Raw genomic sequence first — 25,772 nt, forward strand, 5'->3', positions numbered from 1 at the left:
TTTATTTATAAATGTTTTTATTTATTTTTGAGACAGAGAGAGACAGAGCATGAGCGGGGAAGGAGCAGAGAGGGAGGGAGACACAGAATCCGAAGCAGGCTCCAGGCTCTGAGCTGTCAGCACAGAGCCTGACGTGGGGCTCGAACTCACAGACTGTGAAATCGTGACCTGAGCTGAAGTCGGACGCTTAACCGACTGAGCCACCCAGGCGCCCCTACAAACCTTTATTTATATAAACAGGGCCCCTGACACATGATCACTTTACTAAAGACATCTTTTGTACACAAAGGCAAAAGTTTTGAGCATATGTGGTAAAGTACATACACAGGATCAAGAATAGCATAGGAGACAGAATTCCAGTCTCAATTCAATTCTTGGGAGGACACAAATCTTCAGGGGGTGCCTAGGTACAGGAAATGCCTTCTAATAAACATAAAAAACCAAAGGGGCTGATTACAACCCAACCCCTAAATCCATCCTACTCAATGGACAGCAGTCTTATCTCACCCAGCCTTGGAGACAAGCCTGAAAAGAAATGGACTTTTCATTGTGGGAGCTACCATCTGCCTCACGCTCTCACTTTATGAAAACATTCTGCAAAGCAGTCTACTGTGTGTTTCTGTAACTTTTAACTTCCTGTACTCTTGAAATGTTCTTCTGTGTCTTATAAAACAATCTGCCTGAGGCTAAATGTGCACAAAGCACACACATGCTGCATATCAGAGACGAGGCAAGGCATTTAAAAAAAGTGTTTACAACGGTTCCATATAAATGGTAGAATTATGGACGATTTATAGAAGGCTTTAATTTTCTTTTTCAGATCTCTATGCTTCCTGAGAACAGGCCCATATTACTGTTAAAAAAAAAAGCTAAGTTTATTTTCTTAATGTTTATTTAATGTTTTATAGTTGAGAGAGCGAGCAAGTGCACACATGCGGACAAGCAAGAATCCCAAGTAGGCTCCATGATGTCAGCACAGAGCCCAATGCAAGACTCAATCCCACAAACGACAAGATCACGACCTGAGCCAAAATCAAGAGTCAGACATTGAACCAACAAAGCCACCCAGGTGCCCCCAAAACTAGATTCATTTTATCAAATAAATTGGAATATGACCACAGAAAAGGAAAAACAAACAATGCTGATAGATCTATAAACCATGTAAGGAACTGCAAAGAAAATATAAAAGTTAGTACAGAGAAAATAAAAAGATAAAGCTTCCTTAAGTACATAAAAAACTGACATCACCAAGAAGTAGACTTCTGTGTTCTTTTGTCAAATGTCAGGAAAATGATAAATAAGGTTGCAGTGGCCCATTTGTTTCAACATAAGGAAGAGCTTTACCATTAATATTAGCATCCTTATGCAACACTCCTTTCTGATGGTAAACCCAGGGGCTAGATTTGAAAAAGAATTCTTGTATTCTTTAGGGTTTCTATAATTCAGATGCCACTACTGACTATTTTGGACCAGGTAATCCTTTTGTTGTGGAGAGGCTGTTCTCTGCATTGATGGATATTTAGCAGCATCCCTGGCCTGTAGTAATACATCCAATACCATTCATTAGTGTTAACGACCAAAAAATATCTTGGTTGATATTGCCAGGGGGTGGGGGGGGAATCACTCCCACTGAAAACCACTGGTTTATCAAGAAACCCAGACCAATGATGTACAAAAATTTTTCAACTTACATGATAATGTTGGTAAGTTTAACTGGTATACACTGGATGTGGTGTGTATTTCCTATGCTAAAAAAATGCCATTATGCTCTAAATATTATCACATATGACTGTCGTTCACTACAAAACTAGCATGATACAGCAACCATCTGAAGAGTCAAGTTTGAGGGCAAAATTAAATGCAACACAGTAATCATGTTTACAACATACTCAATAAAGCATTAATTAAGTAACTGTATCAGGATACAGGAAGTGAACAAAGGAAAAATGCTTTAATTTCAACTAATCTGGGTGTGGACAAATTAAAGCTTAATAAAAAATCCAGATTGACTATTTTCCGTTTTACACACTTATTTTTCCTTCTGTCCCTTTTAAGTTTTCCTACTTTTAAAGGTGTGATGACTGTGGAAAAATAAGAAATCAAGAAGCATAAGGAAGAAAAAAAGTACTCAATTCTCTCAAAATTAACCATTTTATAGTCTCACATATTGCTTGCAATCTTTTTTAACAGACAAGCCTGTAATTATATGCCTCTATATTGATATAATCTTTAAAAAAAAATCTTTAAAGGCTGCATGATGTTTCATATTTCACACAGTCTTACTGAAGTATACATGGAAAAAGTGTATACCTAATAACTCAGAATAGGAGGTGAACATATCTGTATGATGAGCACCCCCATCAAGAAATAAATCATTACCAACATACATCTGGCTTTCATTGTGCCTCTGTTCTAGTCACTACATAACCCAATAGTAACCATTATCCTGACTACTAAATACAATCATTTTCCTGTTTTTAAACTTTACATAAATAGAGTAACAGTGATACACTCTCTTATATCTGGCTTATTACACTCAACATTGTATCTGTGAAGTTCATCCATACTATTCCATGCAGCTGTAGTTCATTCAATGTTACTGCTATAATGTCATTCAACAAAGAGTCCACCATTTAGTTTTCCTTTCTATTCTTTTTTGACACTTGGATAGCTATATAAAGACTATTCAGTTATTTTGAATAATGCTACTATGAACCTTCTTTTTAAGTTTGTTTGTTTATTTATTTATTTTTGGGGTGGGGTGGGGGGGTGAGAGAGGCAGAGAGACAGAGGGATACAGAGGATCAGAAGTGGTCTCTGCACTGACAGCAAAGAGCCCGATGTGGGGCTTGAACTCACATACTGTGAGATCACGAACTGAGCCAAAGTTGGACACTTAACAGACTGAGCCACTCCAAGCACCCCAGCTATGAACATTCTTTTCTTTTTACTTTACTTTTTAAATCTTTATTTATTTTTGAGAGACAGAGTGTGAGCAGGGGAGGAGCAGAGAGAGAGACACACACAGAATCCGAAGCAGGCTCCAGACTCTGAGCTGTCAGCACAGAGCCCGACGCGGGGCTCAAACTCACAAACCGTGAGATTATGACCTGATCTGAAATCGGACGTTCAACCAACTGAGCCACCCAGGTGCCCCCGGACATTCTTGAATGTGCATTTTGGCAATCATCTGGATGTCTTTCTGTAAGGCACATACTTAGCAGTGGAACTGCTGGAATTAGCAGTGGAACTGCTGGGTCTTAGGGTATGCAGATGCACATATGGGAAATATAAACTGTCACAACCACTTAAAAAAACTGTTTACTGGTTTCACAAAGACGTCTAAAAGACAATTTACATTTTAAAATTAACTGCTATACTACCTACATAAATTTTAAAAAATTAATCTAGCCATTAAAAGCATTCCTTTTAAAGAATTCATGTCAAGTGATGTAACTGATGTGCTAACAGAGGTCTATTTATTAAGTGGTTTCTTATACCTGCATGAAGAAACTGTGCAAACTATATAACCGTTTAAAATAAAAAGCAGAAACTGTCACACATACTTTTTCTAATTCAACTGAGTTTTAAAAAAAAGTTTATAGCATTTAAACTTTAAAGCTTATTAAAGCATTCAGTAAAATTAAATATTTGTATCAGGCTTAGGCAGAGTGTGCTGAAAACACTGTATGAATACAACAGAATACAATACATTCAATTAGTAAGTGAATGCCCTGTAATAGAGATGGCATTACCAAAGCAGTGTAAGACAAAGGAAACCTGAAACTATACCAATGAAAAAGAACTGAAAATCAAAAGTTGCGGTAATCATCTTAGCCCAAGTAAGAAGTACATGGCAGAATTCAAACTAGAAAAAACCACCAGCCTAATTCTTTATGCATGACACAAGTCAAGACATAAAAGATCGACCCAGATGGAAGAACAATGCCATTATCAAAATGTTTGCATTTCACTTAAGTTTAACTTCATTTATCTTATTTAGGTTGTTTTATATATGAAACAGTTCAAGAATGTTTAACTGAAATTTGAAAACACAGCAGTCACCACTATGTTTCCAGAATCAAGAAGAAAGTATTGTTATTATTACTTTGTTTCTGTTGCAGGATATCTAATCAAGGGTGTCACAAGTGCCGAAAAAGAAGGTCTAATTAAAAAAAAAAAAAAGAACCCTATGAGGTAAAAAATCGAACCTAATAAGAAAACCACAATTACTTAAAAAAAAAAAAAAAAATTTTGGTTGGTAATGTTTCATTAAATGCTATGAATCCAATATAACCATAGTCAGTAAAGAATACACAAAAGGAACTTTGACTACTATATAAAATTTTTTTAAATTCCCATTTACCTGTTGTTTCCTAAATTTTCAAGGCAACCTTCAATGAATCTCATTCGAATCTGTCTATCCGTAAACCAACATACTAAGGAACAGAGAAGCTTCTCTGCTTCATTTATTAATCCTTCAGAAAGATTAACCTGCAAAAAATGTATACACATAAAGTTAGTTTATCCTGTTTGCATTTTGGTGTAATTTTGTAGTCTTTTCATTCTATCAAGTAACTTACCGCATCATCATCTTGAACTATATCCCACAACAAAGTGTTTCCTTTCTTGCAAACGTTATCCAAATTAATGTCTGTCACAGCATTACTGTTGAATTGATGTTTATGAACTGCAGGTCCTGAAGGGATGAAATATAACACACTATAGAGGAATGCAACTGACTGAAATTGTGAATTATAGCATTCGTAGTGTTAACAAATCCAAAGTAAAGTGTAACAATTTATTTTTACACCACAAAATAAAAACAATACAAGATTAACAAAACAGTTGCTTTGTGAGCTGCAGTGTTGCTTAGAGATTGATAAGACTAAGTTTAAGAAGAGTTTTCTTCTCATAGTCTCTTCATTATTTCTAGTAACTATGATTGTTTTTCACATGTCAAGTGAACTATATATAAATGCTTGAAACTCAAATTAAGCATAAAGATAATTTTCTTGAAATAATTTTATACCTAAGAAACATTCTTCTAAATTACCTTCTGTATAATGTTTTATATCCCTACATTTAAAAAGTTGTACCAAAGATGATTTACCTACAACATTCAACTAAATGCAAAGATTCTAGTATAATAATTTAGGCTTTGTGTGCCAAGCTAAATAAATTTTCACTAGTTCTAATAAGTAAAAATGCTTGTTTTTTTTGAACAGCTTTACCATGAAATTTCCCTATTTAATTGTACATATACATTGATTTCATTGAAACAAGAATTGTACAACCATCAACATTAATGTTTAAAGCACTTCCACCACCTTAAAACATTCCTTCATACCTAATTACAATTCCTATCACATTCCTCAGCTCTAATCCATTTTTGCATCCACATAAATTAGCCTTTTCTAGAAATTTTTGTAAATGGAATCATACAATTTGTGTAGCCTTACATCTGAATTTGTTCACTTACCAAAATATGTTTTGAGGTTCATCAATATCAAAGCACATATAGTATTCATTTTAATTACAGTATAATATTCTATTACATGGAAATACTTCATTTTGGTTATATTCAACAGTTAATAGACATTTCAGAGATTCCAGGCTCTGGCTAATATGAATGATGCTGCCATAAACATCTGTGTAACAAGTCTATATGGACACATGCTTTCCTTTCTCTTCGGTAAACTGGAATTGGTGAGTCACAAGATAAATGTGTATTTAACATCTGAAGAATTGCCAAACTGTTTTCCAAAATGTTTGTGCCATTTTACATTCCCAACAATAGTTTATTAGAGTACCAGTTCCTGTTCCTCTACATCCCCACAATACATCAGCAGGGTCACTCTTTCTAATTTCAGCCATTCTAATAGGTGTCCAGTAGAATCTCATTGTGATTTAAAAATTTTCATTTGGTGAGATGCCTAAGTGGTTCAGTCAGTTAAGTGTCCCTCTTGATTCTGGCTCTGATCATGATCTCCCATTTGGGGGATCTGGTCACACAAGGGGCTCTACTCTGTGCTCAAACTCACTTGTGCTCTGTGTAAGCTGAAACTCACAAACTGTGAGACAATGACTTGAGCTGACATCAGGAGTTGGATGCTTAACCAACTGAGCCACCCAGGAGTCCCTCAAATAAACAAGTATTTTTTAAAATTTGCATTTCCCTAATGACTAATGATGTTTTAGCATCTTTTCATGTGCTATCATTCATTTGTGTATCTTCTCTCTTTGCTAAATTACTACTGAGTTGTAAAAGTTCCTGCATATTCTGGATATAAGCCCTTTATGAGATACATAATTTGCAAATATTTCTCCCAGTCCTTGGCCTGCCTTTTGGTGGTTTTGTTTTAATATTTCTTTTTTAGCTTAATTTTATTAAAGTATAATGTAAGCACATAATCAAGATATAGAACATTTCTATCACCCCAAAATGTTCCCTTGTGACCTCTTACAATCATTCTCTACCACCAAACCTTAGGTAATCATTAAGAAGATTTCAATCATTATAAACTAATTTATAAAACCTTGGATTGTGAGTAATTTGTTCTGCATGTGTTCCACAAGATAAGCAAACATTTCTAATAAATTTTAACTTGCAACACAAATAGTATGCGGCACCAAATGTCACATGATCACAACTGAGCCAATGGTTCCTGAAATCTGCTTTGATATACGTGTTGGATTACAAGCATGTTCCTGGAATGAATTATGCTTGCAAACCAAGGTTTTACTGTACTTTTGAATATTCCAGAATTGCTTTTAGTGATACTCAGTATGTAGTACACCCTTTTAATTTCATTTGCTTAGAATGTTGATATTTACCCATTATGTTGCATGTATTAGTTCTTTCCTTCTTATTAATGAGTAGTATTACTTTGTGTAAATATACCATATTTCGTTAATATACCAGTTAATTCCAGTTGAAATTATTCTGGAACAGGTATGAACATTCAATGTACAATCTTTTTGTGTACATATGTTTTCATTTCTCGGGTAAATAAACCAGAATAGGAATTGCTGGGTCATATGGAGAGATACATGTTCAACTTTATAAGAAACTGGTGTAACAGGTCCCAAATCAGCTGAATTAATTCATACTCCTCAACAGCAATGGAGAGTTCTAGTTGCTCTAGAAGTTAGTGTCATTTAATATCGTTAGTCTTTAATTTTACCCATTACAGTAGGTATATAGTAGTACTGCATTGTGGTAGTAATTTTTTGCATTTCCCAGGTAACTGGAGATACTAAGCATCAGTTTCATGTATTTATTGACCACATTTCTGTATCTTCTTTTAACTATTCAAATCTTTTGCCCATTTTTTTTTTTTTAGGTAGGCTTCACACCTAGTACAGAGCCCAACATGGGGCTTGAATTCATGACTGTGAGAGCAAGACTGAGCTGAGATCATGAATCAGATACTTAACTGACTGAGCCATCCAGGGACCCCCCCCCACCTTTTTTTTTTTTTTTTTTTTGCCTATTTTTATTTTTTGTAAATTTTTTTTTTTCAACGTTTATTTATTTTTGGGACAGAGAGAGACAGAGCATGAACGGGGGAGGGGCAGAGAGAGGGAGACACAGAATCGGAAACAGGCTCCAGGCTCTGAGCCATCAGCCCAGAGCCTGACGCGGGGCTCGAACTCACGGACCACGAGATCGTGACCTGGCTGAAGTCGGACGCTTAACCGACTGCGCCACCCAGGCGCCCCTTTTTGCCTATTTTTAAACTGAATTGTGTTACTGTGTTGAAAAGTTCTTCATAGTACTAAATAGTTATACAAGGTAGATTCAGAAAGCATTAATATACATAATAATTCTGCTCAATTTCTAACTTCATATAGTAAAAAATAGGTACAATACTGAGTAAAAGGAAAACAGAATAAAAATAATGGTGAAAATTTAGTAAATATGGTATCAAATTCAACTGACCTCAATCTTACTTAATCTATTCATTTCTCAAAAAACCACAATAACACAACAATAAAAAAAAGTCAAGATACCCTTATCTACATCATGCACACGTAATTTGAAATCAATTAAACTGTTGCCAAAGTCCATAAGTTATATCTCTAAATTTGATTATGGCTTTTTAACATAAACCTATCTATCAGGTTTACTCAGTCTGTACTGGTACACCAAAATCCATTTCCTAGGCTAGCAGGGGCTGATAGTACCTTAAAAAGCATGAGGTTGGACCTTTATTTTAACTTTAAAAAATTTTTTTCATGTTTATTTTTTTTGAGAGAGAGAGAAAGAGACAAAGCAGGCTCCAGGCTCTGAGTTGTCAACGCAGAACCCGATGTGGGGTTCAAACTCACAAACCACAAGATCAGGACCTCAGCCAAAGTTAGATACTTAACTGACTGATCAGGTGCCCCTATTTTAATTTTTTAAGTGTATACAGCACTTTATTTTTTTTTGAAGTGTACTTGACAATGTTCCATTAGTTTCAGGAAGTTGAACCTTTAAACTGCTAATTCTAATACTATTTTTCCCTCTTAATTTGTCTCCCTTTCCTCCTTTTTCTTCTATTATTCTTCAACCTCCTCTAACCTCCATTCTTCCAAGTATGGTCATTTCCTATTACTTTTTAAAGAATGATTTGAAATGATTAGAACCATCATTTTGTGAACATTTCCATCACTCCGGATGGAACACCTTGCCCTGTAGCAGTTACCTCTACTCTTATATCCTCCCAACCCTCCCTAGCCCAAGGCAACCATTAATCTACTTTCTACTCACTAAAGACTATGCTAGACATTTTACATAAATGGACTCATACAACATATGACCCTGTGTAATTTCCTTTTAGCTCCTTAGATTTCTAAATATAAAATTTAATATAGCCATTTATTTTCTAACATACAAGACTATAATTTTATATATTATGTATTTCCTTTCCTAGCTAAATATCTCTTGATAGAAATGTAGCCTTTATATTCATGATGGAGTATTCATAATAATTTCATTCCCTAGGAAAGAAAACAAACCACACACGTATGATTTGGCAAAAATATTCAAGTATAACATTAAATATTGAATCCTTTTATCAATATAAATTGTTTTAAAGAAAGTAAATATTTTACTTACTACAAAACCTTACCTTGACTAAGATGTTCATGGTAAATAGATGCTAAATTGGGAAGATGTTGTTGGAGATGAGATGTTAGCTCTGCATGTGAATTAATCTGAACTAGTTCCTCTTCACACCCAGATTCTTCACCATCAAAATCAGCCATATTTTTTTCTGATTTTGCACTGACCTGGGAGCTACTGCAACTGACATCATCTGCACTTAGCATATCATCAACCATATGCCTATTAACACAGAGAAAAGCACAAAGTTAAAACACATGTTGTGAAACACACAAAAATTGTCTCAAAAACTGAAAACCCCACTATGTCAGAATTATAAATTAATTACACAATATACCCACATATTGTCTGACCCATCAACACACTTCACTAAAACCAACTCAAAGATAATTTTAGGGAAAATCTGTAAACTCACTGTTACATATTTTCTGAGCTCAAACCACAATGTGAAACCCTGTACAACTCCAAAATCGAATGAGATTACAACCAGGAAAATACTTCATTTTAAGGCTGCAATCTAGATGTGGTTATTAACCAGGAGACTTTTATTCAATGTAAACTCCTATTAAAACAATACCTAGTAAGCAATTTACTTCTGAAACATACCATACTGGGTACTTTAAGGATGGAAAACAAAAAAGATAAAAAATAACACAAAGGAAAAATGGTCAGGATTAATTTAGAGATTCACAAGAGGTACCCTGCACAGAGAACATGGGAAGTGCTAATATGAAAATTGTAGGTCTTGTGAAGTAGGGAATTGTTGTGGGTATGAAAACTAAAAGATATGCAATGTGCCAAAATGAATATATTTCACCTCAGTTTTACAAAACTAATTGCTTTGTCTTCCTTATAAGCTATCCTGGGAAGAACTTTGAATGTGTATATGTAAAACGTCAGACTATAAACCACTGGTTCTCAATCACAGGGGGACACTGGGCAATGTTTAGAGATATTTTTGGTTATCACAAGGTGGGAGATGCTGCTGGCATCTAGAGATAGAAGATTAAGGATGATGCTAAACATCCTATAATACATTCACATTGCTGCAAATTCAAAACACAGAATTATTTGATCCAAAATGTCAATACTGCCAAGATTGAGAGACATCACCTTAAATTCATATGGGTCAGTAATAAGAAATAAAGGCAAAGAAAATAAAGTAGTAAATATATGGATATATAGTTCTCCCAAACAACCACACTGAATTCTGAAAGTCCTGACACACTGCCAAGTGTTAAGAAAACTAATACTGATAAACCACATATTTGTATTTTATTGTCAATTAAAATTTACTACTTATATGACAGTAATAAACAGGAGCTAACACATATTGAGTTCTATTATGTACCAAGTACATCGGCCCATAAAATGTTCACATTAAAACCCAAGAGGTAAGTACTAATGTTCCTATTTTATAGATGAGAAAATGACTGACACAAAAATTAAGTACTTTCCCCAATAACACCTAATGACAGAATCACTTACTTTTAATTACCACAAATATATTTCACAAATACTCAAAAAGCTTTATCCTTATTCATACCCTAAAATTAAGATGCATGTAAAATTTCCTTTTAATGATCACAATTTAATGGAGTTTCCACAAGCAATCTTATAACTGCTTTAAGGTAATTATTACAAGGAGATAAAGATCTAGATCTGTGTTGTCCAATATGATAGCAACTAGCCACTACGGTGATTGCACACATTGAAAAGTTGCTGATCTAAACAGAAATGCGCTGTAAATATAAAACATACACAGAATATTGAAGCCTTATTACAAAAGAAAGAAAAATATCTTTGTTTTTTTACTGATTACATATGGACATTTTAGATATTACTGCTTTAAATAAAACTTACAAAGTTAATGTCACCTATTCCATTTTGCTTTTTTTTTTTTAAATTTTTTTTTCAACGTTTATTTATTTTTTGGGGGACAGAGAGAGACGGAGCATGAACGGGGGAGGGGGAGAGAGAGAGGGAGACACAGAATCGGAAACAGGCTCCAGGCTCTGAGCCATCAGCCCAGAGCCTGATGCGGGGCTCGAACTCACGGACCGCGAGATCGTGACCTGGCTGAAGTCGGACACTTAACCGACTGCGCCACCCAGGCGCCCCTCCATTTTGCTTTTTAAAATGTGCCCAGAAGCAAATTAACAATTATATACCTGCAGCATGCTTTTGAATTTACATTATATTCTTATTTGCACTAATCTAGAATATACTGCAATTCAATAAACACAAACTGTAATTGGTTCCCTAAAGGAAATAGACTTTTTTTGGTAAACATTTATTTTTTTAACATTTATTTATTTTTGAGACAGAGAGAGACAGAGCATGAACGGGGGAGGGGCAGAGAGAGAGGGAGACACAGAATCGGAAGCAGGCTCCAGGCTCTGAGCCATCAGCCCAGAGCCCGATGCGGGGCTCGAACTCACGGACCGCGAGATCGAGACCTGAGCCGAAGTCGGACGCTCAACCGACTGAGCCACCCAGGCGCCCCAAAACATTTATTTTTTAAGTAATCTCTATGCCCAATATGGGGCTCAAATTCACAACCCCAAGATCAAGAGGCGCATGCTCTATGGACTGAGCCAGCCAAGCACCACAATACAATCTATTTTTAAGGAGACTTACCCATCATGGTGGTGATGATGATGGTGGTGGTGGTGGTGGTGATGCTGTGGACCAATAAACTGCCGACAATTAAATAATTCATTCCCAATAGTCTCCCCAAGAAAGTCCCCAGTGCGTGTAATACAAGATTCCTGAGATGCTTGTGCTATATGAGCAGCATTCATTTCCCCTGAAATATCATGTTCTCGATCTTCAGAGTGTGAACAGGCATCTAGCATTCGTATTCGATTATCTACTGAAGGCATTGAATCAGTGTTAAAAACCAGGTCCTTTCCTGTTCCATTGCTTGTCCCACTTCTTTCTGATGGGCCTTGGGAATCCCCTAAGCAAATGCCTGCTTGGCTTTCTAACTTTCTGTTCCGAAGATCTGTACCACAACTGCTTTTAGGAGGATTATGACCATGATCATCATCTTCATCTTCTTCTTTAAGGGCTTCAATATCTGCAATGTCTTCTGACTGTACCTCACTGCCAGGGCTCCCAGCGGACTGGCTGGCATGGCTAGAATTCACCTCATTGCTAGATCCATCGCTATGCCCACTACTGCTACCAGGACCACTGCTTCCATCTTCACCACTGTTGGCAGTTTCATCAGAACTTCCCTGCATAGATTCCTAGATTTAGAAAGAAACAGACTTAAATAAATATTTAAACTAGTAAGAAAAAAGTAACTGACATGAACACCCTGACTTTTTAAAAGGTTGACGCAAGGGGCACCTGGGTGTCTCAGTCAGTTGAGCATCTAACTCTTGATTTCAGCTCAGATAATGATCCCAGGGTTGTGGGATCAAACCAGGTGTCGGGCTCCAGGCTCACTATGGACTCTCTCTGTCCTTCCCCCAATCACTTGCACAAGTGCACATGTTCTCTAAAATAAAAAAATAAAGTGCAAACCCATCACCGCAGAAACATTAGCCCTGTCTGCAAAGTGACACTTTAACTTTCCTCCCACACCCATCTCTGTTAATGTAAAACAAATTTTCCTTTAAAAAAAAAAAAAAAAAAAAAAGAGTCTGCTGTAATCATGACAGACTCCTCTAAAAAATATACAATAGAATTAAAACACACAAAATTTAAAGAACTTTAACAATAACTAGTTACAGAAGAGGCCTGAACATGGACTATGTTTATATTTCCAGTTCAAAGGATAAACATGATAAAATCCCCAAAATCCAAAAATCTTGTTAAACTGGGGGGAAAACTGTTTTCATACCTCTGTGTCAGAAAGTCGTTGTTGGACATGTTTCGTTCTATTAATAAGTTGCTCATCCATTTCAATGTCACTGCCTCCACTTTGATGTGTATCACTGTTATCACTGCTTTGAGGACTAGCAGCAGGTGACCCTATATTAAACAGATTTTACATTGTTACTCTTAATTTGTATTAACATGGGAATTTATGAGAATGACATAATCCTTTGATTCTTTCATTTATAAAACCTTTATGCTAAATAGCCAAAAAATATAATCTGGAAATATGTTAACATTCATTAATTATCTCTCAAGAGGACATAGATGATTTCAATTGAAAATAAGATGGTTAGCCAGTTAAGTGTTCATATCTACTCAAAAAAACTTTATAGCCCTGATACAAATATATTATATAAAATGAATTCTATGTGATCATGGAAACAACACTACAAGTCATCTTGCCATGCATTTCTAAGACTCAACTTACAAGGTGATGGGGCTGCTCTTCTGAGCTCTTCTTCCTCTGAAGGAAAAGGAAAAAACAGGAGGGAAATATTCTAAGTGACTGATCTTCTCTGGAAGATTATCAACTGCTCTGATTATTATTACAAAATCAACAAAATACAGGCAGAGAAACCTGAAATAATGAAGTCCCTAACACCTACAATAGTAGTTGTGTGTGCCTGAATGGAAAATCCTAAATAAAAACATAGTTATATGATGTCAGGAGACCAAAAAATGGGGTAAAGTTGATAATGTTTTAGAAAGCTCTGGAAAGCTTTCCATAAAACCCATAAAATGCCTGAAGTGAGACAACTTTTGAATTAGAAAACACAGAGAATTGTACCACTATGATCTGCTATAAAAATTGTTTCTAAAACAAAGTATGTTTGTTTTCTAACCAAAAGCTCCAAAGCTATTAGGAAATGGTTTCCCCCCAACCCCATGGGAAGAACTAATGAGAGAATATCCAATAACTACTACAACTTCATTACTGTTCTTTACTTGAAGAGTAAACCAAACGTATTAGCTAACCACTATTTATTAACCCTTTAACAAATACCCTACCTCCCATCTCAAACTTATTTTGAAGTTAATACTGAGAAGAAACTACTTCAAGTTTGAATTATTAAATGGAGAAATATTACTTTAAAAAATACATCACACTTTACTAACCTTTCTTATTTCCAATGGGAAGATTAGTATTTAATAATGATGCAAAAGAACTCTGTTTAGACAGCTGAGCCTTAGCTGCTAGTGCATTGTTCCATAATGCTTTAATTAACATCGATGCCAAGTATAGGGTCTTTCAAAAAAAAGAGAGAGGTTGAAATTAGCGATTCGTAACAAATTTAATATTCTTTTGCCTAAATGAAATGTGAACGTTAAAAACCTACCAATTATCTGCATCACAAATTTTATATTAAAAAAAAAACACCCACCATTATTTAATGCTTTAAATATATTACCTGTTCAGTATGAACACTTGGCTCAAGAGCTGAGACCAGATTAAGGAGATGTCTAAGTGGCACTGGATCCAAATTCTTGATGAGTGAAGGAAATAAGTCGTGTATATACCGACTACAATGTTTCAACTATAAAATAAAGGTAGAGACAATAATCAAAAATAATTATACTACATTAATAAACAACGTGATACCAAAAAGTTCTACAGAAAACTTCTACAGTTTAAAAGTCAAGAAAGCAGTTGGAACAATATTTTCTAATATGTTGGGAAAATATTCATTACCATATATCATAAATGGCAGTACATAACATTGTGAAAATAAAATTCCACTGAAGCAGAGCTTTATCTTATCTAAAAAAACCAAAGTTTAATTTTCCAGCCACAAGAGGGAAGCACACAATAAAAAAATTTCTGGAATCCAAGTATAAAGAGGATTCCAATTAAATTTATAATGTAGATCATTAAAATATAAACAAATTAGTGTTTTAAAATGTAAGTAGTTGCAAATAAAATAAATTGCAATTAGAAGAGAAATCCAAATTAACTATTCTAAGTGTAACACATTTTTCATATTAAATGGTTATAAAGTATTCATACAGGTGCGCCTGGGTGGTTCAGTTGATTAAGCGTCTGACTTTGGCTCAGGTCATGATCTCATGGTTCATGGGTTCGAGCCCAAGTCAGGGTCTGTGCTTACAGCTCAGAGCCTGGAGCCTACTTTGGATCCTGCATCTCCTCCACCCTCTGCCCCTCCTCCACTCACACAATGTCCCTCTCTCTCAAACATAAACAAACATTAAAAAAAAAAGTATTCAGGGCGCCTGGGTGGCTCAGTCAGTTAAACGTCCAACTTCGGCTCAGTCAGTTAAACGTTCGACTTCGGCTCAGGTCATGACCTCACAGCTCCTGAGTTCAAGCCCCGCATCAGGCACTGTGCTGACAGCTCAGAGCCTGGAGCCTGCTTTGGATTCTGTGTCACCCTCTCTCTGCCCCTCCCCCGCTCACAATATGTCTCTCTCTCTCTCTTAAAAAAAAAAAAAGTATGCAATGTTCATTTTACTGGAGTACATAATAGAAACTCACTTAAACGTCTACAGAGCAATAAACCAAGAAACACAAAATCTCCTTATACTAAACAGATTAATAAGTGAAAGTGTAACATTAAATACTACAATATCATGTAAAATAAGTATCTTCACCTTAAAATAAGCCATCAAGCTGCAAACTGCAAATTCAAGATATGCAACAAATAAGAGCAAGCCAGTAATTCCCAATTTGAAGGTTCCAAAAGTAAAAATCTCAGGGATCCAACTTACTTTCTATACATAAAAATTCCATCAGAAAATATATGTTTTTCTATTCTAAAATACCGACTTTTATATTGTTCAGGCATAAAACATATGAACTTTTTTATGCTATCTCCCCTATCAGGATATATATGCACAACAGAATTCTGAACCAGAAGACAAAATAAAAGCAGGAAAATAACTTTGGAGTAATTCCTCCACATTGGGGTGACTTTCTATAAGCTACACTATTTATATCATTTGATATGAAGGATAAGTAAATAATCAATTAAAAGTTTACTGCTTTTAGGGGTGCCTGGGTGGCTCAGTCGGTTGAATGTCCGACTTCAGCTCAGGTCATGATCTTGGGTTCAGGGGTTTGAGTCCTGGATGTGCTCTGGGCTGACAGCTTGGAGCCTGGAGCCTGCTTTGGATTCTGTGTCTCCCTCTCTCTCTGCCTTTCCCCCACTCATCCTCTCTCTCTCTCTCTCTCTCTCTCTCTCTCGAATAAATGTAAACAGTAAAAAAAAAAAAATTAAGTTTATTGCTTTTATAGGTCTTATATAAGTATAATTATACTTTTCCTAATTAAAATGTAATGAATCATAGTAAAAAGTAACTTTCTGACTTGCTGCCACTTTGATCGTTCAGAAAATGTTACTTCCATAATAGACTCAAATTTCATAATCAAATACCTTACTGGTTATCTTTAAGTGACAAAACCCTTGAAAGATAATTATGTAATCCTGTAATCCTATGAATATATAAGGCCCTTTGAGGGGTGGCACTGTACTGACAGTGTGGAGCCTGCTAAGGATTCTGTAGCCTTCTCTCTTTGCCCCTCCCCTGCTTATGCTTGGTCTCTCTCTCAAAAATAAACATTAAAAAAAAATTTTTTTTAAATAGAAGGCTCTTTTAGAGGTGTACATCATGAAAACAAATTCAGAAAGTAAAGACAAAAAAATATTAAAATTACACAGCTTAAAAAGATTGCGGTGTGAAGTCAGTTCATACTCTTCTTCATTAGTTATCACAAAGTAAAAAGAGGAAAAGGAGTCAGGAAAGATGGTAAAGCAGAGAGTGCCAGGGATCCCTGTCTGCATCTTGACAGCAGTTATATAGACAGAACTGTCTGATGCAACCACTCTGAAACTCTGGAGTCAGTCTGAACCTTCACACTGACACACTTCCAAGGGGAAAGGCTAGCCAGTAAATTGTGGTTAATAATGGCATATTTCAACCTGCAGTGTGATAGCAGCTACCCATTCCCCACTCGATGCCCCTATGTCAAATAGCTGTGGGGACAGTAATATGTAATTCTTCTTTAGCTTGCTAGTTTTTGTCCATGACTTTATTATGCCTTACACAAAAATAAATTCAAAATGGATGAAAGACCTAAATGTGAGACATGAAATCATTAAAATCCTAGAGAACACAGGCAGTAATCTCATCTGCCGTCAGCCATAGCAACTTCTTTCTAAATTATGTCTCCTGAAGCAAGGGAAACAAAAGCAAAAACAAACTATTGGGACTTCATCAAAATAAAAAGCTTCTGCTTAGTCAAGGAAACAATTAGCAAAACTAAAAGCCAACCTTCAGAAGGGAGAAGATATTGGCAAATGACCTATCTCATAAAAGTTAGTATCCATAATATACAAAGAACTAGGGACACTTGGGTGGCTCAGTCAGTTAAGCATCCCACTCTTGATTTCTGCTCAGGTCATGAAACTGAAATTGCTGAGTTTAAGGAATAAAATAAAGGAAATAAGGAAAAAAAAATAAAGAAATGTAAATAGATTCTAAGGGACCTGTGAGAACCACAACCTACCAACATAGTCATTATGGGAATCCCAGAAGAGAAAGGATTAAAGTATATTTGAAGAAACAATGGATGAAAACTTCCAAATTTAATAGAAAAACATGAATCTACAAATGGAAGGAGTTCAACACATCCAAGTAGGGTAAACTCAAAGAAACCTAGAGCAAGACTTAACATAACCAAACTGTCAACAGTCAAAGACAGTAAAATAATCCTGAAAACAGAGATAAACAATGTACCACATATAAGGGACAGTCAATAAGAGTATCAGCAAGTACCTAATCTTCTGATTAGAAGATTGGAAATGAGAGAAAGTGGGATGATATACTCAAAATCTAAAAGAAAAAACTTCCAATGGAGAATTCTATAACTGGCAAAACTATCCTTATGAGAAAGAAATTAATACATTCCCGGATAAACAAAAATAAAGGAGTTCACTACAACGAGACCTGCCTTGCCAGAAAACCTAAAGGAAGCCCTTTACAATGAAATGAAAACAAGCTAAACAGTGAAGAAATTAAGACCTCTGAAAAATACACAGGAAAATTAAAAGGTACTATTGTTTTCATTTCTAACTCCACCTTTTATTTGCTATATGATTTAAAAAAGAAATGCAAAAACAATTATTGCTAATGTAAATAACTGTACACACAATGTATTAAGTTGAAAGTTGTCATATCAATAATAAAAATGAGGGAAAAGGAGCTATATACAAGCAAAATTTTGTGTAATATTTGACAAATTCAAATTAGATTATAAGAATCTCAAGATGTTAATTGTAATTTCCACACTAAACACAGTATCTACAGAATATTTTTAAAGAAAAAGGAAATGAGAAGAGAATCAAACACTACAAAAAATCAACTAGGAACAACACCAACATAAGGGTGTAACAGAAATGATAGACAAAAACACTGTTAAGACATATAGACAAAAACAGAAAAAAGGCATAAGTATATTCACTCTTTGAATAACTACTTTAAATGTAAATGGTATAAACTCTGCAATCAAAGACAGAGAGTGCTAGAATGGATTTTAAAAACATGGCACAACTGTATGTGGTCTACGAGGACACACTTTATATCCAAAGACACAAACAGAACAAAAGATAAAGGATGTAAAAAGATATTCTGTGCAAATATTAAGCAAAAGAGAACTGGGCTGACTATGCTGAAATCAAATAAGATAGCCTCTAAATTTTTTAAAGGTTACTAGAAAAAATGGAATTACCATATGACCCAACAATCTCACTTCTGGGTATACATCCAAAATAATTAAAAGCAGGATTTTGAAGGGATTTGTACACCTATATTAATTGTACACTGTACATTCATTCACAACAGTCAAAAGATAAAAGCAAAGTAAATGTCTAACAATAAACAATTGTGGCATATACATAAAATGGAATATAATTCAAACTTACAAGAAAGGAAATCCTGTCACATGCTATGATATGGGTCACCATGAGAACATTATGCTGAGTGAAGTAAGCCAGTCACAAAAGGACAAATACTATTAGATTCCACTAATGTGAAATATACAGAGTAGTCAAAACGATAGAAACAGTAGAATGGTGGCTACCAGGAGCTGTAAGGAGAATAAAGGATTTGTTGCTCAATGATTTAATGTTTTGTTTTGTTTTTAAATAAACTGTATGCCCAACAAGGGTCTCAAACTCAAGACCCCAAGATCAAGAGTCACATAATCTGCCAGCATGACACCCTTATGTTGTTCAATGAAATCAGACTTTCAGTTTCGAAAGATGAAAACGTTTTAGAGATCTGTTATATAACAATATGAATGTATCCACTATTAGAACTTAAAAATGGTGCAGAGGATAAATTTATGAAGTTTTCTTTTTCCTACAATTAGGTCTTTTTTAAAAAAGATTAATAAAGAGTGATGTAATTTATTAATAAAAGGTCCAGGTTACAGCAATATAGTATAAACATTATATTTTTATAATAACATTACCTTATAACCGTACCTTACAACCCAAAGCTAAAAGCACAGAAATAAAATAGACATACTAAATACAGATTAGAAAAACAACAGAAAATTAACAAAACCAATAGTTGGTTCTTCTAAAAGATTCTCAAATGTTTAGCTAGACTGAAAAAAAAAGATATAAATAGCTAAATCGACAAATTCAAATGGGATATTACTATCAAACTTAATACTATGAACAACAGTACACTAAAAAATTAGATAACCTAGAAGATAGGGAGGAATTCCTTGCAAACTACCTATATTAACTCAAGAAGAAATAAAAAGAAATTGAATAAAAAAAAAAAAAGACACTGAATCAGTAATCAAAAACCTCCCAATGAAAAAAAGTACTAAAATGCATGGCTTAAACAGAGAATTCTAACAAACATTTCATAAAAAATTAACATCAATATTTCTCAAACGCTCCCAATAAAATTGGAGAAGAAAATACTTATTTTTTTAATGTTTATTTACTTTTGAGAGAGAGAGAGAAAGAGAGAGAGAGCACGCGCACAAGTGGGGGAGAGACAGAGAGAGAGGGAGACAAAGAATCCCAAGAAGGCTCCAGGCTCTGAGCTGTCAACACAGAGCACAACGTGGGGCTCCAACTCACGGACCTGAAGACTGTGACCTGAGCCGAAGTTGAACGCTTAACTGACTGAGTCAACCAGGTGGCTCTGAGAAGGAAACACTTCTTATATCATTCTATGAAGCTTTATAGGTCTTCAGAAGAACAAAAAATTACTAAGCAGTACCTCATAAATGACAGAAAGTCCTCCAGAAACTATTAGGAAATCAAATCAAAGAGCATACCAAAAGGATTATTCACTATGCCCAAGTGAGATTTATCTCAGGAATTCAAGTGTGGTTCAAAAAGAGTATCGATTACTGTACATATCATGTTAGCCAACGGAAAAAAAGCAACATAGTCATCTTAACTGACAAAGAAAGAATGACAAAATCCAACATCCTTAAATGATAAAAACTCTCAGAACACTCAGAGGATAAACTCAACATGATAAAGGATATTTATGAAAACCCCACAGCTAACTGCATACTCAGTGATAAATGACTCGTTTTCGCATAGGATCAGGAAGAAGATAAGGATGCATGTTATTTACCGCTGTGTTTGAACACTATACCAAACTTCTAGCCAGCTACTGGACTCCACCCCATAAAAATGAATACATCCAAATTGGAAAGGAAGATGTAAAACTATTCAAAAATGACACAATCCTATATGCAAAAAAACCCCTACATATAATAAGGTAGTAGAGCTAAAAATCAAATAGACAAAGTAACGGAGTACAGATCAACAAGCAAAATTAAGCTGTTTCCATATACTAGCAATGAATTATCTAACAAAGAATTTAATCTAGCAATTCCATTTACAATAGCATACAAAGAATAAAATACAATTGATCCTTGAACAACAAAGAAGATAGGGGGGTGCTGATCCCCTGTGTCGTCAGAAAGCTGAGTGTAACCCTGACTCCCAGAAACATAACTATCAATAGCCTACTGCTGACCATAAGCCTAACCAACAACATAAACCAGAATATCAATAACATAAAGTCAATTAACACATATTTGGTATGCTATATATAATATATACCACATTCTTAAAATAAATGTTAAGAAAATCATAAGAGAAAATACATTCACCATACTGTACTGATCAAAACAACCTATGTGGGGGCGCCTGGGTAGCTCAGTCAGTTTAAGAGTCCGACTTCAGCTCAGGTCATGATCTCCCAATTCATGGGTTCAAGCCCCACATCAGGCTCTGTGTTGACAGCTCAGAGCCTGAAGCCTGCTTCAGATTCTGTGTCTCCCTCTCTCTGCACACTCTGTCTCTCAAAAATAAATAAATGTTAAAAAAAATTTTTTTTAAATAAAATACCTATGTGTATGTGGACATAGGGAGTTCAAACCTATGTTGCTCAAGGATCAACTGTACTTAAGAATGAATCTAATAAAAGAGGAAAAAGACTTGTATACTGAAAACTACAAAACGCTGTTTAAATAAATGGACAGACATCCCATGTTCATGGATAATAAGACTTAACATGTTAAGATGTTAAATACTACCCAAAGTGATATACAGATTCAATACAATCCCTTCAAAATTCCAAGAGCCTTTTTGGTCAGAAATGGAAAAGTCAATCCTCAAATTCATAGGGAATTGCAAGGAGTTGTGAAAAGCCAAAACAATTTTCAAAAAGAAAACTGTGAAACCTACAAGAAAATAAAAGTAATTAGAACAGTATGGTATTAGCATATAGACCAATGAAATAGAACAGAAGAACACCTAGATATAAACTTTCACATAAATCATCAACTAATTTTCAAGACTCACAAGACAATTCAATGTAGAAAGGATAGTCTTTTCAACAAAAGGTGCTGGGAAAACTGGATATTCACAAATTGAAAAATGAAGATATATATTTACCTTACACCATACACAAAAATCAACCCAAAATTGATCAAAGACCTAAACTCAGGAGATAAATACACAAAACTACACTAAGAAAACACTGGGGAGAATCTTCACAACACTAGATTCGCCAATGGTTTCATCACTAGGACACCAAAAAAACAGATAACAACCAAAAAAGTAGATAAACTGAAATCCATCAAAATTAACAGTTTTCGTGCATCTAAGGATACTTTATTTTTTTTTAATTTTTTAGTGTTTTTATTATTTATTTTTGAGAAAGCGCGCACACGCGCAGGGGAAGGTCAGAGAAAGAAGAAGACACATAATCCAAAGCAGGCTCCAGGCTCCAAGCTGTCAGCACAGAGCCCAATGTGGGGCTCAAACTCATGAACCTGATCATGACCTGAGCCAAAGTCAGATGCTTAACCAACCAAATCACACAGGTACCCTTATTTATTTTTTTAAAGTAAGCTCTACGCCCAACATAGGGCCTGATCTCATGACTCCTGAGATTATGCTCTATTGATTGAGTGCGCAGGTGCCCCTGAATCTAAGGATACTTTAAAGAAAGCAAAAGAAAACTCGTAGAGTTGGAGACAATATATGTAAATTATATATCTGATAAGGGATTAATATCCAGAATGTAAAAAGTACTGCTGTTATTATTTTTTTTTTAATGGGGCAGACAGAGAGGGGAAGAGAGGATCTAAAGTAGGCTCTGTGCTGACAGAGGAGAACCCAATGCAAGGCCTGAACTCACAAACTATCAAGTCAGATCATGACCTGAGCTGAAATCAGATGCTTAACCAACTGAGCCACCAGATGCCCCATAAGTACTACTAAACTTTAAAATCTCCCAAGCAACCCAATTCAAAATGGGCAAAGGTCTTGAATAGACATTTTTTCAAAAAGATATACAAAAGGTCAATAAGCATACAAAATGATGCTCAAAGTCATTAGTCATTAGGAAATGCAAAAAAGTACAAATTAAAACCACAGTGAGATATTACTTCACATCTCCTAGGAGGACTAAAAAAATTTTTAGGACAAATAACAAGTGTTGGCAAAGATAGGGAGAAATGGGACTCTCCCTGTACTATGGGTTGAATGTAAAACACTGCAGTTGCTGTAGTAAAGTTTGGCAATAACTCAAAAAATTAGAGAATTACCGTATGACCTAGTAGATCTGCCCCTATGTATATATACAGAAAAACTGAATGCAGGGACTCAAACATATGCTTGCTTGTACACCCATGTTCATGGAAACATGATTCACAATATATAGCAAAAAAGTAGAAGCAACTCCAATGTTTATGAATGTAGAAATGAAAACATTAAATGTGGTATACACAAACAATGGGATATTATTTAGTTGTAAAAAGACAACTTTTTACATATGCTATACCATGGATAACCCTCAAAAACACTGTGTTCAGTAATATAAGCCAGACATAGACAAATACTGTCATTCTACTTAAATGAGGTACCTAAAATAGACATATATAGACAAAATGTAGAATACCAAGGGCTTGGGGGAGGGACAGTTATTGTTTAATGGGTACAGTGTTTTCGTTGGGGATAGTGACAAAGTTTTGAATACAGACAGTGGTGATGGTTACACAATATTAAATATTTAATGCCATTGAACTGTACAGTTACAAATGGTTAAGTTTTATGTTTATATATATTTGTGCCACAATAAAGAAGTTAATTTAAAAAAGAGAAAAAATAAATATATGTGTTAACAGGCATCATATCAAAACTCAAATCAAGTTTAAAAAAAAAAAACAAAAACCCGGAGCACTTGGGTGGCTCAGGCAGTTAAGCAGCAGACTCCTCATGATCTCACGGTTGTGAGATGGAGCCTGAGTTGGGCTCTGCACAGACAGTGTGGAGCCTGCTTGGGATTCTCTTTCTCCCTCTCTTTCTGCCCCTTCCCTGCTCAGGCACACTCTTGCTATCAAAATAAACAAACGAACCAGCATGGATTACTTAACACCTGAAAACCTACATAAGAGAAAAATTCTGCCAACAAGAAATGGTGGGATAGAGGCGCCTTGTTGGCTCAGTTGGACATTGGTGTGTAGAAATTAGGAAGGAAGGAAGGAAGGAAGGAAGGAAGGAAGGAAGGAAGGAAGGAAGGAAAAATGATGGGATATACCTACCTATCTTCATAAAATATTACCAAAAAAAGCAAAAAATAAAACAAAATAAAATAAAACATAAAAGCTGTTCATTGAGGAAACAATGAACTACTATTCACCTCTATTACAAAGTTCTGAGGGAAATCTTAGTATCTTACATTCAAACATGAGTACAAAGAAAACAGACATCTCAAGCGTGTAGTAACCCAGAACAGAACATCAGGATTCCTCTTTAGGGAAAACAAAAAGCTACTCTGTGAAGACTGTAAGAATAAATACTCATTAATTTTGGAATGAGAAAAAGAGAAATGAGGGGAAAAATTTTTTTGAGTTATAACCTAAATACAAACTTAGCAATAAACAACTGTACAAATTATGGTTATAAAATTTAAGGGGCGCCTGGGTGGCGCAGTCGGTTAAGCATCCGACTTCAGCCAGGTCACGATCTCGCGGTCCGTGAGTTCGAGCCCCGCGTCAGGCTCTGGGCTGATGGCTCAGAGCCTGGAGCCTGTTTCCGATTCTGTGTCTCCCTCTCTCTCTGCCCCTCTACCGTTCATGCTCTGTCTCTCTCTGTCCCAAAAATAAATAAACGTTGAAAAAAAAAAACTTTTAAAAAAAATTTAAAACAAATAATTTGATAAACTATACATAACACATAGCAAAAACTGGAAAGCAGAAAATGAGAAAAGAAAAATGATGAGATTCCCTCATCTTCTACAGAAGAGAATCTATCATCACTGTATTTTAGAATGAAAAGAAACACACCCACAAAGAAAATGAGAGCTAATAACAGATACTAAATTTCAACAAACTTCTGAATAAAATGAAGGAAATACATTTTAAAATGTACAGATGAGAAAGGTGTAGCTCAGAGTAATTTGTGAGTGAGCTGTAAAGGAGCTAAGTTAACCTTCCCAATGTAAATGGGAAAGATACTGGACTCAGATGGACACCAAGAGGTATGAAGATAAAAACACAGGATTTCAATCAATATTCCTGAAGAATAATTTTATTTGTCAGCCATCAATGGGTCAGAAAAATACAAACAGCCATCCACCAAGGCTCTTCCCTGAGTAAAAATTATATAAAGCCATAGCTTTTAAGCAGATACCGGTATCCCCTTTCACTCTCTCTTACAAATTCCACAAGCAGAGGAGTGCCAGGGTGGTTCAGTTGGTTAAACATCCAACTTCAGCTCAGGATCTCATGGTTCGTGGGTTTGAGTCCCACATCAGACTTTGTGCTGACAGCTCAGAGCCTGGAGCCTGCTTCAGATTCAGTGTCTCCCTCTCTCTCTCTGCTCCTCCCCCACTCACTCCCTGTTTCTGTCTCTCAAAAATGAATAATCGTTGAAAAAAAAATTTTTTTTAGAAATCCCACAAGCAGAAAAACTAGTGACTCAAATGAGGAAAGTTCAAGTTGTTTTACCACTGCCACCCTAAAAAATGTCACAAAGCAGGAGACCCATTTGAGACAGCTCTAATGAAAAAATATTTCACAACATCCAAGACTATCTAGACCATTTACCTAGACAACTTTCTTAAATATGAATGGATAACAAAGTCATATGGGAAGACATCCAACAACATAAAAAAAGAACAGAGCTCATGTTAAGAGTTTCTAAAAAGGCAGGAAGGAACAGAATTCAAATTATAATATGTAACACAGAAGGAAATTTCAGTG

The 25,772-nt window shown here is 35.3% G+C and overlaps 1 protein-coding gene across 9 annotated transcripts in view; it reads right to left on the reverse strand.

Moving 5' to 3' along the window:
* The window catches only part of USP34 (ubiquitin specific peptidase 34), a 251,154-nt gene that overhangs the window by 126,622 nt on the left and 98,760 nt on the right, over positions 1–25,772 (reverse strand). For 7 of the 9 annotated variants that reach the window (XM_043603458.1, XM_043603463.1, XM_043603462.1 and 4 more), the window contains exons 11-18: positions 14,413–14,538; positions 14,120–14,249; positions 13,431–13,466; positions 12,966–13,096; positions 11,753–12,366; positions 9,120–9,334; positions 4,584–4,699; positions 4,367–4,494 (exon numbers count right to left, since the gene is read on the reverse strand). In XM_043603458.1, coding sequence (XP_043459393.1) covers positions 4,367–4,494; positions 4,584–4,699; positions 9,120–9,334; positions 11,753–12,366; positions 12,966–13,096; positions 13,431–13,466; positions 14,120–14,249; positions 14,413–14,538 — 1,496 coding nt within the window. The remainder of the gene's footprint in view (positions 1–4,366; positions 4,495–4,583; positions 4,700–9,119; positions 9,335–11,752; positions 12,367–12,965; positions 13,097–13,430; positions 13,467–14,119; positions 14,250–14,412; positions 14,539–25,772) is intronic. The other 2 variants (XM_043603460.1, XM_043603461.1) reach the window with 1 other exon arrangement.

This window comes from Prionailurus bengalensis, chromosome A3 (genome assembly GCF_016509475.1).
Source record: "Prionailurus bengalensis isolate Pbe53 chromosome A3, Fcat_Pben_1.1_paternal_pri, whole genome shotgun sequence".
In the NCBI taxonomy this organism is placed as follows: Eukaryota; Metazoa; Chordata; class Mammalia; order Carnivora; family Felidae; genus Prionailurus; species Prionailurus bengalensis.